The sequence below is a fragment of the Colossoma macropomum genome, unplaced genomic scaffold, assembly GCF_904425465.1.
Source record: "Colossoma macropomum unplaced genomic scaffold, Colossoma_macropomum, whole genome shotgun sequence".
Taxonomy (NCBI): Eukaryota; Metazoa; Chordata; class Actinopteri; order Characiformes; family Serrasalmidae; genus Colossoma; species Colossoma macropomum.
Genome location: NW_023495928.1, coordinates 8,983 through 26,266, shown reverse-complemented (window position 1 = coordinate 26,266; position 17,284 = coordinate 8,983). Strand labels below are relative to the sequence as shown.

The following is a 17,284-nucleotide window of genomic DNA, read 5'->3' as shown; positions in this document are numbered from 1 at the left end:
TGAAACCAAACATTAAATAATATGAGTAACTCAACATCTGTTTATAATATACTGCTTCACCTAACGGCTCTCTGCTCACATAATGGGCACAAGTGAATGTGTGTTGTTATTGATGTATTTTTTTTTTTTAAATATTTTCATTTCAAAGCAGCACCTGACAGTTAATTTGGTAGTAAAGCATTACTTTGAAATTGTAAATGTAATAAATATACAATTAAAGTATTTCTATAAACGTGGCCCACAAAAACTTAATTTTGACTACCAGATACATTGAGGGCCCGAGTGCCCAATGTGAATTTCTTATTACCTGTCTGCCCCTGCAGGAAAGTACTGTGTGTTTACAATAGTTACTGTGGTTTTAATGCTGTAGAAATATAGTAAGATAACAGCAAAATGTCTTACAGTCCATTGCTGTATATTTACAGTTCTTTGCTCGCAACTAAGATACTATTAATTTACTGTAAATGTTACAGGATTTTTTTTACAGTGCACTACCTCTAAATAGATTTTTTCCTCCTTTAGTACAATCGAGGACAATTTGGCAACAACTGGCGTCGCAAACGGCAGTGGGTCTTCGGTATGCTGGAGGTCGGGACAACTACTAGAAGACCAGTCCTCAAACTTGTGGAGACACGCTCACGCCGTGTTCTTCTTCGTGTGATCAGACGCCATGTCAAACAAGGAAGGTACATAATGAGTGGCGAATGGCGTCCGTATAGGGGTCAGCTCAGTCAGTATGGATATCAGCATTTCTCTGTATGCCACAAAGACAATTTTGTTGATGCCAGGACAGACATACAAGGTGGACATATGGTGTCATAGGGGTCATCGCACATCCACACTGCTTAAGTACCACCTTAGATTGATTGAATGGCTTGGAAATAAACACGCTGAAGGTCTGTTGGGTAGACTGATCCATGATTTGAAAAAATTCCAATGATAGATGAAGGTTAGGATGATTTGTTCATTGGTGTCACTATTTGGATACTAACAGTCCTGTCTGGTTTCTCATTAAAGTCAGTTTTGCAACAGGTAACAACTGTAGAATGGACTCCGGCCTCACTTGAAGTGCTTTTATTGCAGATTTAAAGATGGAATGGTGTTAATTTATTTTTTTTTTTCAGCATGAAATGAGTACATTACTAATTAGAATTACTAATTACTAATAAATTTAATATTATTGAAATGTAATTTCAGTCATGTTACAACTGCAAGTGTCTGATGTATCTGGGGAAAGAAATCTGTAAATCTATACTAGTTTGGAAAAAAAAGAACAGATCTCAGAGCTGTGGTCATCAAAACTGTCCTGCTTGTAGAAACATTTTAATATTTTCTATACGAGACATTATAATTCTTACAATTAATACATCTTGTAATTAAAAATATTGAAATTAACGTTAATGTTGTCTCTGTAAAGTAATAACAGAAAATATCATTCAAAATAGAAATAAAAATTATCTTAAAAATTAAAAGACATCTTGTTCTTAAAATATTTGTAAGTATTTATTATAATCAGCACTGTGATAGTTCAGTATGAGAATAAGAATTACAGTGAAAGAGCTGCACTGAGAGTCTACTGTAAATAACAGATCTTTATACTGTTAAAATAAACTAGTAATTAAAGGCAAGTTGAGAGAAATTCACTGAAACATTTATACTTTTATTAGTGACACTTCAGAAATAGACGGTCGATTAAACTCTCCAAACACAGTAAACACTGATACTGTTAAATAAATAAAAACTAATAAATACTGAACATGATGTACAAAAGCATCAAATACATTGATTTTGCAGAATTTATTAACTGATTAATTATGAATAAGAAATAAAAAGCTACTTACGGCCAACTGACAGTTTGGTTCCTCCACCAAAAGTCCACCACAGTGATACAAACTCATTTAGTGTCTGTACAAAAACCTCCTGCTCTAAAGACTCTGCTCTCTCTGTGCTTTACTAACAGCTTTTTCATATCATTCATTAAATACTGATGTGTTTTATAATCAGCAGATAAATGTATAAATTCTGAAAACCTGAACTTTTGTTTCTTTACTTTTTTAAACTTTTTTGTTTGAACTGAGGTCACACATTATTATATGTGTTCTCAAATTGCTAATTTATTTATTAAACTGTGATATCGTTGTAAAATTTTTACATTTTTTGATTATTTAACTTGATTTTACTTTGACCTTTGGATTAAAATAACAAATTATTTCAAGAACAGAAAACAGTTGAAGAGCTGCTATGTAAAAAATCTTTTTGGTTCTGTTGAGCAACAAAAATTAACATGGATAAATGAACATATTGATTTCCTGCTAAAAGTGAGAAAAGTATTGTAATAAAATGTGTATTTTTTACTCCCTGCATGCAGTTTAGTTCCTCCACCAAAAACTCCTGCACTGAGAGACAGACTGACAGCAGTAGCTGCAAAATCCCTCAAGAGAAAGACTGATACACTTTAAACTGAACAATATGAGATCGCCCCCCACTGGACATTAAGAGAATATTACACTGATCTGGAAAGGCAGATTGCTGAGCTGTGAGAAGATCAACTGTGTCTTAAACAGTTTACAGTGTGTTCAGTTCAACACATTTCAGCAACAACAGAAGCTGATAAACAACACATATAAACATTTTCATGCTTCTGTCTGATATTCAGTAGCTCTAAACTGAACCATGAAGAACTCCTTCTGTTTCCATGCTGTTATACTCAATGTCACATGATCACTGCAGCCAATAGAGTCATTTCCATAGAGAGAGCTGACTTTGCATTATCAGCACATGCTTCAGTGCTCTGGGAGAGTTTATAGTCCTGTGAGTTTAACACTTCATGACTGAGAGCTGCTGCCCCACAAACTTCACCCACAGCAGACATGACTTTGACCACCATCTTCATCTGGACTCTGATCTTCTGGACTCAAGGTAGAACACTGTTATACATTTAACTTTACGAAGATGATTTATGAAAACATATTAACGCATATGCATTTGAGGGGCTTATTTTAAAAATAATATCTTGTGTATTTAATTATATTTATAATTATTTGTAATTTATGAGTCACCTTGAATTCTTATTATTTTATTTCAGAATCCAGAGGTCAGACGACTGTGACTCAGACTCCTGCAGTGAAATCTGCTCTTCCAGGAGAAACAGTCACCATCAGCTGTAGAACCAGCCCTGCAGTGCATGGTAGCTATCTAGCCTGGTATCTGCAGAAACCTGGAGAAGCTCCTAAACTCCTGATCTACACCACTAGCAGCAGAACATCAGATTGTCCAGCTCGTTTCAGTGGCAGTGGATCTGGGTCTGACTTCACTCTGACCATCAGTGGAGTCCAGACTGAAGATGATGGAGATTATTACTGTCTGGGTGAATTTTACATCAGTAGTAGATACTCGTTCACACAGTGATACAGAGCCGTACAAAAAGCTGTGAGAGTCAGAGACGCAGAGGCTGCACTGCTGCAGCTGAGACCTACTGCAGGTGCTGAGGGGGAGGATGTGATACAGCACAATCACACACTCTGTGGAGGAGAGGAAACACACCACACTAACACACAACTCAACACACACATCTATAAATAAGCACAAAGCAGTAATGCACACAGCATTTCAGCTCCACTTCTATGAGAGGAGTAGTTTAGTGGAGCTGGAGCTCATTTTACTCCTACTGTTCGTGTGTCAGTGGTGGAGGTTTCATCCTGCAAATGATCTGCAGCACAAAAGCTGCTTTGGTTTTTCTGCTACATGTTTCACTGTTGAAGCACCAGACAGTGTCCATCCCACTCTGTCCTGGTTACTGTCCACTGATGGAACAGATACAGTGGTGTAAGAGTGTCTGAGACAGTTTACCTGGTTTAACTCATTTAGTAATGTAGCTACCTGAGCTTTATCTCTGTAGTGATCAATAAACTAAGGTCGCCTAATTTGACAGCCTTTATACTGACATTTATAACATAATTTGTTATTCAAAAAATGATGTTAATCCCTGTAAACATTTTATTGACTTTGTCTTTATCTGTTTGACCTCAGCTGGGAGGAATGGTTGGCTTATACCTCCTTACAGAACTTTTCCAGCTCAGTGTGAACTTTATTACTGATCAGCTCCTGATTCTTTAACAGCTGAGACTTTCTCTCTAGGACAGTGGTGTCCAATCCCAGTCCTGGTGACCCTTTACTCTGCACATAGTTGTGTTTTACTGACTCCTCACAGCTGATTCAGACATTGAGGAGCTTCATAATTAGTTAATGAGTTGAATCAGGAGGGCCAGATGAGACAAAGCACAAAACTGTTCATAGTGTGGGGTGATCAGTGCTGGGGTTGGGAACAGCTGCTCTAGAACATGGTGCAGTTATTGGCTGATAAGAAGCAGATCAGACCTGAGGAAATAAAGCAATCTCAGACAGTATTAGACTCACCACTGTGAACCATCTGGTTTGAATCTGTGTCAGTTTTTGTCCCTACTATGTGTAGAGATACCAACAATGTGTTGTTCAGCAATTTTGAACTATTTACTACCATTTATGTTTATTATTATTATTATTATTATTATTAATATTATTATTGTTCACTGCACTAAAACAGGGGATTCAAACACTACAGCTTAGTGTATGAAACTCACAGCACTGTGACTCTGACACACTGACAGTCAGCTCAGGGTATTAAACTCACATCCTGGAGGGCAGCAGCACTAAAGGAAGAAGTGAAACCAGCCCCCCCACCACCACCCCCCACCCAGCAAAACAAACAGTTTAACCAATAAAATAGTGAAATAGAGACAGAGAGAGAGCGAGAGAGAGAGAGAGAGAGAGAGAGAGAGAGAGAGAGAGAGAGAGAGCGGAGTGGGGTGAAACTCAGATTTGCATTAACAGGCCTGAGTCGTCCACTTTCTCCCAGAATAGAGCAGCACTTTCAGCAGATGTTCAGCTTCGTTCAGCTAAACTCACTCAAGCACAACACACAGCACTGCACTGAATCTACAGCTACAGATACTCTCTCACAACACTGACTATTAAACAGAGTAAAAGAACAGACGATGTTCTAGATTCAGCTTTATTTCAGCTCAGCAGAACCACAGGAACAGCAACAGGACAGAGAACAGAGTAAAGACAGGAACATCAGCACTGTGTAGAGTTTAAACTCTACTGTAGATGATGTGGGAGCAGCTCTATGTTCAGCTCTATCTTGGAGCTGCTAATTTTCACAGTGGCTCTTTGTGAACGTGATTGGCTGATTGACGTTGTCATGGGAGACGATACAGCCAAACTCCTTCCCCTTTTCCCAAAGTGCTTTGCTGAGGGTCAGGATGCTGCTGCGGCTGTAGCGGCCATTCTTCTCTTCTTCTACACTGGTCAGAACCCCCTCCTTCACCTCCGAGCCGTCCACTGTCCAGCTGACCAGCGCCCCCTGTGGAGAGTATCCAGACAGCAGGCAGAGCAGTGACGCTGAACCCTCAGACAGCTGCAGAGAGGAGGGAGGGAGCAGAGACACAGAGGGCTTCACTGTGGAACCAGCTGGAGATGAGAAACAACAGCACACATGATTAAACACAAACAATTAAACATATTTACTAGTTATTCTTTATTAAACGTCCCAGCTGGAGCTCTAAAACCTAACCAGAGTGTGAACATCACTGCAGCGCTCTGTGCTGTTCTCACTTTGCTGAAATTAAATTGAAATATCTTTAAAATATCTATCATCTTCAATAAAACTGATAAACTCTAACAACAGTCATAAAACATTCCTCACTTTAACAGAGCTATTAATAAAAGTTACAGCTTTTGTTGAGTTCATACAGGATCATTAACCCAAAGTCTGACTTCAAATTTTACTCTTTAACACAGTCAGTTTCAGTCAAAAGCAGCTGATTACAGAATGAAGACACAGATTAACAGACAGTAAATGGAATTTGAATAACCTTTCTTTTCCTATTCGCAAAAATAAAATAATTTAAGACCGTAATCTAAATGTGTAACTAGTTTTAATGATACGTTAAAGCCATTTTCATGAATTATGAGTTATGTCCTGAAATAGTAAAATTATTTGGATGTGATAGCTAATTGTATATTACTGCATTTTTAAAAGTCTAATATAATAATATGATTCTTTAAGTTCAGTAAACAATTTGATTGTATTATTTAGTTTTTAATAATTCATTTAATTAACACTACAATAAAAGAAGTAAAAACTCTTACTTTTCACAATGAGTTTAGTTCCTCCACCAAAAGTCCACCACAGTGATACATTCTAATGAAGCCATTGTACAAAAACCTCTGATACACTACAGCAACCACAACACACACACACACACACACACACACAGACACACACACAGACATACACACATACTCGGGATCAGCTTTATAAAAGTGTATAATCTAAAATTATTTCTCTCATTCCACTGACCTTATCTGAGTCTGATTCTTCATTTAAAAAAGAACAGTTTACAGTGTTTACATCTCTGTCGTTTTATTAAACTCTGAATATGTTCCTCTGTGGTTCCTTCTAAACTTGTTCATCACTCGTTCATAAATTATTTATCACTTTGGATCCATTTGCATGTGCTGTTTTATCTCCTGCTAAGATGGAAAACTTCACCTGGATGTCCCAATAAGCCCACCTGGAAGAGATTATCATGAATAATCTACCATCAGATGCCTCATCAACTCCTAACATGATCTCTAATCAGCCTCATGAACTGCCCAATCTGGAAACTGCATTTCTTTAAACACTGAACGTTAAGACAACTTAAATAATTAGAATCAGTTTCTTTAAAATATCTAACAATTAAAAATCTCACAAAACACAAATCATATTAAATAGTTTATTATCATCTGTAATCTGGTGTAAAGACAGTTCAGGTGGAGTCATTTCCATAGAGAGAGCTGACTTTGCATTATCAGCACATGCTTCAGTGCTCTGGGAGAGTTTATAGTCCTGTGAGTTTAACACTTCATGACTGAGAGCTGCTGCCCCACAAACTTCACCCACAGCAGACATGACTTTGACCACCATCTTCATCTGGACTCTGATCTTCTGGACTCGAGGTAGAACACTGTTATACATTAATACTGTTATACAGTGTATGAGTGGCTGATACTAAAAATAATATCATATGTATTTGAGTCACTTTGGATTGTTACCAATTATTTCAGGATCCAGAGGTCAGGCGACTGTGACTCAGACTCCTGCAGTGAAATCTGCTCTTCCAGGAGAAACAGTCACCATCAGCTGTAGAACCAGCACTGCAATTTATAGTAACCATTTCTCCTGGTACCTGCAGAAACCTGGAGAAGCTCCTAAACTCCTGATCTACTACACTAGCAGCTTACAGTCAGGAACTCCAGCTCGTTTTAGAGGTAGTGGATCTGGATCTGACTTCACTCTGACCATCAGTGGAGTCCAGACTGAAGATGATGGAGATTATTACTGTCAGGGTCAGTTTTACATCAGTAGTAGATACTCGTTCACACAGTGATACAGAGCCATACAAAAAGCTGTGAGAGTCACAGAGGCTGCACTGCTGCAGCTGAGACCTACTGCAGGTGCTGAGGGGGAGGATGTGATACAGCACAATCACACACTCTGTGGAGGAGAGGAAACACACCACACTAACACACAACTCAACACACACATCTATAAAGAAGCACAAAGCAATAATGCACACAGCATTTCAGCTCCACTTCTATGAGAGGAGTAGTTCAGTGGAGCTGGAGCTCATTCTAGTCCTACTGTTCATGTGTTAGTGGTGTGCATGGATGTAGTGAAGGCTTTACATATGTACACTTAATTTACATGCCTTTATGAATTTGAAATGCTGTTTTTTCACCTTGTTTAATTTATTAACTTATATTTAGAGTTTAGAGTTCATTTTTGTGGGGATTTTCTTAAAGATGTACATTCACGTAGCTCGTTTTCACTGATCATGTTTTGTAGTGTTTAAATGTTCTGCCCTCTGCTCGTCCTCTCTCCATCTCCCAGTTTCATTCACAAAATATAAAAAGTGCCACAGAGATTTGAAACTAAACACATACAGAGAATTAAAATATGGTATCAGAATACATAACATAATTCTGTTCTACTAGAACAGAACATTTTCTCATGATCCTTAAAAAGAACCTGCACACGATACTCAACTCCTCCAGGACTGACAATCTAATAACCTGTCAACTACCAGTTTTAGTTCAGGGGGCTCTGCAGAGGACATTCAAGTTTCTGAGGGGGCTGGAGTCAAGCCCACCAAAGTGACATCACCGCACTAAGTGGACAATAAACCAAACTAGTTCAGAGTAGAGAACTGAAAACACATTGCAGTCTTTTAACTGACTTGGACTTTAGACTAAAATCATTTTCTGTTATGTTTATTTTTTATTATTATTCTATTTTGACACTAACAAAACAATCATAACTCTACAGAAACTTTAACAAATGTTTCAGTACTGACAATTTTAAATAGTTGCTCTACTGCATTTATGAGAGTGTCTCACTGCAGCTCACCTGCATTTTCCCAAATCACCTCAACTGTCTCCTCTCAATGTGGAGGAGTAGTGGCTCTATTTTAAGCTTCTCCAGGATGACTGAGCTCCTCACCCTGTCAAGTAGAGTGTAGCCCACCACCCTGTTAAGAAACTCATTTCCACTGCTTTTATCTGTGATCTTATTCTTTCAGTCACTATCCAAAGTTCATGACCACAGGTGAGGGTCAGGATGTAGACCGACTGGTAAACAGAGAGCTTTGTCTTATGGCTCAGCTCCCTCTTCATCACTACAGTCCGGTACAGTGACCGCATTACTGCTACCGCCTGTCCCAGCCTGCAGCCGATCTCACCATCCCTCTTCCCATCACTTGTGAACTAGACCTTGAGATACTTAAACTCCTCCACCTGGGGCAGGTCCTCCCACCTTACCTGGATTATTTCATAATTTATACTCTAAAAACTCTGAACATGGATGTAACCTAATACATTTGGTGTGCTTGTGCCTCTGGGTCTACTTTTTACATGCAGGGAGCTTTTTTCTATTCTAAAAGATTCTTATGTTCTGTTTGTATTTTTGTTTCTATAAGTTATTACAGCTACAGAACAGAGTCTGGGACTGATTCTGATGAGAAGAGGCAAGAAAAATGGCCAAGAAAATACAGTTACAGGCTGAGATGGACTGGTCCACATTAATGCCTTCTCCAAAAATGAGTCCCACTCTGAAACTTAATAATATTAAACTCAGCAGCACTAAAGGAAAAAGTGAAACCAGACCCCCGTACCAACCCCCACCCAGCTGAACACAAACAAGCAGTTTAACCAGTAACCAGGGGTGGCGCCAAAACCCCAAAAGTGGTGGAGCAAAACGTAAAAAAAAAAATAAAATAAAATAAAATAAAACAAACAAACACAAAAAGCCAGCTGTGTGGTATTTTATGCAATTATGCCACTGACTAAAATTACCTTTCATGTCTTGCTAATGTCAGGTCTTTATTCAGAGGTGGGTAGTAACTAGTTACATTTACACACGTACATCAGGTTCATATACTCAAATTTTACCCGGTTTTCTCCCCAATTTAGTCGTAGCCAATTCCACCCGCCGCTAGTTAGGACTCCCCCAATCACACACGACGCTATCAACGCTAGGAGGGCGAGGCTAACACAGGCTTCATCCAAGACCTGTGAAACCAGCCACCGCTTCTTCTTGAGCTGCCGCTCACGCAAAGTCATTGGACAGCTGAACGCGCTCGGAGGAAAGCGCCAACCGCCAGATCTGTTACGTCAGCTAACAGACGCCTGCGCTGACTAGCATCGCGCTTAGTGAGTGATGGTGGGAGAAAGGCAGCCATCCCACCCACCCAGAGAGAGCGAGGCCAATTGTGCTCTCTTGGACTCCCGGCTACGGATGGCTGTAGCATCACCAGGGATCGAACTCGTGATCTCCTGATGACAGGGCCAACACTTAGACGGTTGCGCCACTCCGGATCCTTTTTACTCAGTTACATTTTCATATTTTGTTACAAATTCCTTTTTTGTGTTTAACTTTAATGTGTTTTGATGGTGTCAGTAATTGTACTGCTTTGTGATTGGTTACATCTCTGACTTTGGACCAAGGAATCACAAAAAGAGAAGAACAGATCTGCATAATCTTCAGTTCCTGTGCTGACAAATCCTGGATATGGAGCTACAGAGACGTTCCACAGCAGAACTCAGTACTCAGTACTCAGTAGATTTCTGACCTGAAACTTTAGAATTTCACATTTTACGTTTACTTGTGTGATTATTTTATGCAAGTATCAATACTTTTACTTTCTCTCACTCTCTCTCTCTCTCTCTCTCTCTCTCTCTCTCTCTCTCTCTCTCACACACACACACACTTGGGACCAAAACAGTGTATAAACTTCATATATTTTTTCTGTCTTTTTGAGATTTTTAAATCTAAGAATTAAAAATCTCGCAAAACAGAAATCATTAAATAATCTATTATAGTATTATGGTCTGGTGTAATGACAGTTCAGGTAGAGTCATTTCCATAGAGAGAGCTGACTTTGCATTATCAGCACATGCTTCAGTGCTCTGGGAGAGTTTATAGTCCTGTGAGTTTAACACTTCATGACTGAGAGCTGCTGCCCCACAAACTTCACCCACAGCAGACATGACTTTGACCACCATCTTCATCTGGACTCTGATCTTCTGGACTCAAGGTAACTCACTGTTACACATTTAACTTCATGATGGTGTTTAATGGAGACATTTTAAAACAAGTGCATGTGAGGGGCTTGTTTTAAAATTAATAGTATCATGTGTATTTAATTATAAATATAATTATTTGTAATTCATGAGTCATCTTGAATTCTTGTTATATTATTTCAGGATCCAGAGGTCAGGCGACTGTGACTCAGACTCCTGCAGTGAAATCTGCTCTTCCAGGAGAAACAGTCACCATCAGCTGTAGAACCAGCACTGCAGTGTACAGTGACAGTCATGGTCAGCGTTTAGCCTGGTACCTGCAGAAACCTGGAGAAGCTCCTAAACTCCTGATTAAACTGATTAGCAGTAGAGAGTCAGGAACTCCAGCTCGTTTCAGTGGCAGTGGATCTGGATCTGACTTCACTCTGACCATCAGTGGAGTCCAGACTGAAGATGATGGAGATTATTACTGTCAAGGTGAATTTTACATCAGTAGTATCTGGTCGTTCACACAGTGATACAGAGCTGTACAAAAAGCTGTGAGAGTCAGAGACACAGAGGCTGCACTGCTGGATGTGATACAGCACAATCACACACTCTGTGGAGGAGAGGAAACACACCACACTAACACACAACTCAACACACACATCTATAAATAAGCACAAAGCAATAATGCACACAGTGCACCAGCTGGTTGAGTTTGTGTCACTTTCTTGTGTCGAAGATTTGGTGTGACCCCAAGAAATGTGATCTTCAGCATTTTGTGACCCAATATTACAACATCATTGAACAACAACAACAAAACATTTCTTATTTCAGTTTGATGAGCTCAGTTCACTGTAATGGATCCCATATAATCAGTTTATCCATTCTGTCTTCAGCCTCTAATTAGATTAAGATATTACCATCATTTTAAGATAAATTACAATGACTTCTGTGATCAACAGCATTAAATACTTGGAATAAAAAGGATCTCATGAGGACCAGACTGAGACAGGTGGTCCACAATCAGAGAACAAGTTTGAATCAGTCATCAGCAAATCCAGTGAAAAGTGAGTTTCAGTATCAGCTGTTTATGGGAGAATCTGTATATCTTTGGAAATACAAGATAAGAAGACGAAACAAGACCATCACATAAATGAGAGCTGGATGTGGGATGTTGCTCTTATGGAGTGATGAATGAGAATCTGACGTGTTTATATGTCACAGTAAAGGTGAGCACATGAGCTCTGCATGTGTGAGTCCCACCATAAGGCTTGGAGTAGGATGGAGTAGGAGTGAATTACTGATGAAAGAGCTGGAGATGTTTATCACATATCCACAGCATTTCCAGGGGGCCTGACCATCACAGAGGAGTGTCATTCTATCAGGACTATGAGTAGATGGGCTTTTCTTCAATCTACAGGAAAGAAAAAACTCAAAATCTTCCTCAGCTGGAACAGAAATATCTGAGAAAAATGGTCAACTGAGCCTTTAGATTTCAGCATCACTGGGCTTGTGGGGGTCAAACTGGATTGAAAAGGAAAGCAAAGCAATCTTTCAGGACTGCGTGCAGCATGAAGGATGAACATCTCCTTTACTGGCAGCACATGTATAAAAATGTAAAAGTGTTTATTTTGACTAATTTATTAGTAATAAATATATTAAAAATATTGTCTCAGACAGGAAATACATATTATTTGCATCCATGACTGAATTGCAAATAATTTGCATACATAAAATTATTAAATATATTTTTTGTAAATAAAATTCATTTACAATAACAATGCAAATAATTTGCATACATATACATAAAGATCCAACCTGCCTAAAGCTGCAGTCACACCGAACACGAGTAAAATCTGCCCTGAGGATAAAATCAATTCACTTGAATGCAAAAGACGTGAGCACAGAAAATCAATTCACCTCAGTTAGAGTTAAATTTCATTTCCTGCTGAGTTCATCTGGGTGACCTTGATTTCCAAGCAATTAAAATACGAGAAGGTGAGCTGTGGTCCCTTCTCTCTGTCTACATAATGTCGCTTGTCACTAACAGTTTCAATAATATAAACTAGTTACTCAGCTAACATTTACTGAACTATATTTTCCCTCCAAAACCATCAGTACCGTCTCTACTCTCCTGACTTTTGCTCCACACTGCAAAGAAAACACTGAGGCAGCAGTGCAGTGTGACCACAGCTTATTCTACCATTTACTGTGTCTACTGTAATTACATACTACAAATATTAAACAGGATAAGACAAATAAAAATACTATAAATAATATGAAACGTTCACTACATGATACTATAAATTACACAGCAGTTTGATGAATATTATAGTTAAAGTGATTAAACATATTTCTGAAAAAATCTTGAAGGTTGATTGGTTTGGTTGATTCGGATCAACAGTATGACTTTCTAAAACTTTATCATTGTCATCATCAGACATGGCTGGAAATATTTGCCTCCACATTAGATTTTAATGACATTTAAGGTGTTTATTATGGTGGGAAAATGCAATAAAATAACCACTACAGTGTTGATTGAAACTCTTTATTTTATTTCTTTAAATTCAACAGATCATCATTTCAGCATTAATCACAGACGTGTTTGAGCTCATTTGAGAGTGAGAGGAGCTCTATCAGCTGAAACCCCCGTGTGGTCCTCACTGCTTAGCACTGATCTCTCCTCAGTGTCTGGCTGACAGGAGGCTGGGAGTCCTTGTTGGCCTCACAGGTCACTGTGTTCTTTAGCCACTGCTCCTCCTGGAGGGTCAGGGTGCTGCTCCAGCTGTAGAGGCCGTCGTCCTTCTGCAGAAGCCCAGGGCTCTGGCTAACCCCCGAGCTCCAGCTGCTCCCACCCACCTTCCAGCTCAGCCTCCAGTCTGAGGACACACGAGTGTGGCCTTCCCCTGCAGCAGCCCCTCCCTGGAGGGGGGCAGGACAGTGAGGGTGGGCGAGGCCAAACCTAGAAGACACAAACACAGGAAGGGACACGTGTCAATCAACCAGCACAGACACACCAGAGTGGGTTTCACTTCTCTTATTTTGTACAGAGCTGAACTGAGTTCAGTGGAGCATTAAAATGTTTCACCCTCTAATTATAACCTGCTTTACAGTTTAAACTGCCTCTCAGAGCTGTGGTCATCAAAACTGTCCTGGTTTTATAAACATTTTAATATTTTTTTATATCAGACATTAAAATTATGAAAATTAATATATTTTTAAATTTAAACTATTGAAATTAACGTTAATGTTGTCTCTGTAAAGCAATAACAGAAAATATCATTCAGAATAGAAATAATAATAATCTTAAAAATTAAAACAGACTACATATATTAAAAACAAGATTTGTAAGTATTTATTATAACCAGCACTGTGATAGTTCAGTATGAGATAAGAATTACAGTGAAAGAGCTGCACTGAGAGTCTACTGTAAATAACAGATGTTTATACTGTTAAAATTAACTCAGTAATTAAAGGCAAGTTGAGAGAAATTCACTGAAACATTTATACTTTTATTAACGACAGTTCAGAAACAGACGGTCAATTAAAACTCTCCAAACACAGTAAACACTGATACTGTTAAATAAATAAAACTAATAAATACTAAACATGATGTACAAAACCATCAAGTACATTGATTTTCCAGAATTTATTAAGAGATTATTTATATATAAGAAATAAAAAGCTACTTACGGCCAACTGACAGTTTCGTTCCTCCTCCAAAACTCCACCACAGTGATACAAACTCATTTAGCGTCTGTACAAAAACCTGCTCTAAAGACTCTGCTCTCTCTGTGCTTCACTAACAGCTTTTTCATATCAGTCATTAAATACTGATGAGTTTTATAAGCAGGAGATAAATGTATAAATTCTGAAACCCTGAACATTTGTTTCTTTACTTTTTTAAACTTGTTTGTCTGAACCGAGGTCACACATTATTAGACGTGTTGTCAAATTGCTAACTTGTTTATTAAACTGTGATATCATTGTAAAATATTTACATTTTTGGATTATTTAACTTGATTTAAATTGACCTTTGGATTTAAATAATAATAAATTATTACAAGAACAGAAAACAGAAGAGCTGCTGTGTATAAAATCTTTTTGGTTCTGTTGAGCAACAAAAAATAACATGGATAAATGAACATAAGATGATTTTCTGCTAAAAGAGAGAAAAGTATTTTAATAAAATGTGTATTTTTTACTCCCTGCATGCAGTTTAGTTCCTCCACCAAAAACTCCTGCACTGAGAGACAGACTGACAGCAGTAGCTGCAAAATCCCTCAAGAGAAAGACTGACACACTTTAAACTGAACAATATGAGATCGCCCCCCACTGGACATTAAGAGAATATTACACTGATCTGGAGAGGCAGATTGCTGAGCTGTGAGAAGATCAACTGTGGAGATCAGGAGAGTGAAGATTCTCATATGAATCACAGTAAAAACCTCAAACTGATGATAAACCTCTACAATATACACAATAAAACAGTCTTAAACAGTTTACAGTGTGTTCAGTTCAACACATTTCAGCAACAACAGAAGCTGATAAACAACACATATAAACATTTTCATGCTTCTGTCTGATATTCAGCAGCTCTAAACTGAACCATGAAGAACTCCTTCTGTTTCCATGCTGTTATACTCAATGTCACATGATCACTGCAGCCAATAGAGTCATTTCCATAGAGAGAGCTGACTTTGCATTATCAGCACATGCTTCAGTGCTCTGGGAGAGTTTATAGTCCTGTGAGTTTAACACTTCATGACTGAGAGCTGCTGCCCCACAAACTTCACCCACAGCAGACATGACTTTGACCACCATCTTCATCTGGACTCTGATCTTCTGGACTCAAGGTAACACTCTGTTATACATTAATACTGTTATACAGTGTATGAGTGGCTGATACTAAAAACAATATCATATGTATTTGAGTCACTTTGAATTGTTACCATTTATTTCAGGATCCAGAGGTCAGGCAACTGTGACTCAGACTCCTGCAGTGAAATCTGCTCTTCCAGGAGAAACAGTCACCATCAGCTGTAGAACCAGCCCTGCAGTTTATAGTAACTGTCTAGCCTGGTACTTACAGAAACCTGGAGAAGCTCCTAAACTCCTGATCTACAGTGCTACTAGTTTATGGTCAGGAACTCCACCTCGTTTCAGAGGCAGTGGATCTGGATCTGACTTCACTCTGACCATCAGTGGAGTCCAGACTGAAGATGATGGAGATTATTACTGTCTGGGTGAATTTTACATCAGTAGTATCTCGTCGTCCACACAGTGATACAGAGCCGTACAAAAAGCTGTGAGAGTCAGAGACACAGAGGCTGCACTGCTGCAGCTGAGACCTACTGCAGGTGCTGAGGGGGAGGAAGTGATACAGCACAATCACACACTCTGTGGAGGAGAGGAAACACACCACACTAACACACAACTCAACACACACATCTATAAATAAGCACAAAGCAATAATGCACACAGCATTTCAGCTCCACTTCTATGAGAGGAGTAGTTTAGTGGAGCTGGAGCTCATTCTAGTCCTACTGTTCATGTGTTAGTGGTGTGCATGGATGTAGTGAAGTTTATATGTATGTACACTTAATTTCCATGCCTTTATAAAATTGAAGTGGTGTTTTCTTACCTTTTTTAATTTAATAACTTTCATGTTTACAGTTAATCATTTGTTTTTTGGAATTTCCTAAAAGATCTACTTTCACATATCTTGTTTTCACTGATCACGGTTCTGTACTTTTTAAATATTCTCCCGTTCTGCCCTCTCCTCGTCCCCTCTCCACCGCCCAGTTCAATTCACAAAATATGAAAAGTTCCATAGAGATTTGAAACGAAATGTCTACATTTTCTCATTATCCTTAAAAAGAACCTGCACACGATACTCAACCCCATCCAGGACTGACAATCTAATAACCTGTCAACTACCAGTTTTAGGACAGTGGGCGCTGCAGAGGACATTCAAGTTTCTGAGGGGGCTGGAGTCAAGCCCACCAAAATTACACCACCGCACAAAGTGGACCATCAACGGAACTAGTTCAGAGTTGTGAGAATTGAAAACTCATTGTGGTCTTTTAACTGACTTGGACTTTAGACTAAAATCATTTTCCGTTATGTTTATTTTTTATTATTATTCTATTTTGACACTAACAAAACAATCATAACTCTACAGAAACTTTAACAAATGTTTCAGTGGTGACAATTTTAAATAGTTGCTCTGTTGCATTTATGAGAGTGTCTCACTGCAGCTCACCTGCATTTGCCCAAACCACCTCAACTGGCTCCTCTCAATGTGGAGGAGTAGCGGCTCCTTTTTGAGGATCTACTGTCAAGTAGAGTGTAGTCATTTCCGCCGCTTGTATCTGCCATCTCAATCTTTCGGTCACTATCCAAAGCTCATGACCACAGGTGATGGAGGGGATGTAGACTGACAGATAAACAGAGAGCTTTGCCTTGTGGCTCAGCTCCCTCTTCACCACTACAGTCCAGTACAGTTACTGCATTACTGCTGCCGCCTGTCCCAGCCTGTGGCCGATCTCACCATCCCTCTTCCCATCACTCAACCATGACCCCAAATACTTAAACTCCTCCACCTGGGGCAGGTCCTCCCACCTTACCTGGA

General features: G+C 38.9%; 1 protein-coding gene and 3 gene segments (V, D, J or C); 3 read left to right on the top strand and 1 right to left on the bottom strand.

Moving 5' to 3' along the window:
* Window positions 1–1,859: 1,859 nt before the first annotated feature.
* Window positions 1,860–7,475, top strand: LOC118803595 (immunoglobulin kappa light chain-like). Its single transcript, XM_036564069.1, has 4 exons — window positions 1,860–2,919; window positions 3,086–3,404; window positions 6,962–7,044; window positions 7,153–7,475. Exons 1-4 carry the CDS (start codon window positions 2,871–2,873, stop codon window positions 7,473–7,475), a joined length of 774 nt encoding a protein of 257 aa, XP_036419962.1. The 5' UTR covers window positions 1,860–2,870.
* A 3,025-nt stretch (window positions 7,476–10,500) lies between these two features.
* On the top strand, window positions 10,501–11,183 carry LOC118803587. The segment is given in 2 exon segments: window positions 10,501–10,679; window positions 10,849–11,183. Coding segments are annotated over 2 exon segments (384 nt in total).
* A 2,134-nt stretch (window positions 11,184–13,317) lies between these two features.
* Window positions 13,318–15,330, bottom strand: LOC118803594. The segment is given in 2 exon segments: window positions 13,318–13,612; window positions 15,305–15,330. Coding segments are annotated over 2 exon segments (321 nt in total).
* LOC118803593 lies at window positions 14,925–16,660 on the top strand. The segment is given in 2 exon segments: window positions 14,925–15,506; window positions 15,615–16,660. Coding segments are annotated over 2 exon segments (372 nt in total).
* Window positions 16,661–17,284: the final 624 nt, after the last annotated feature.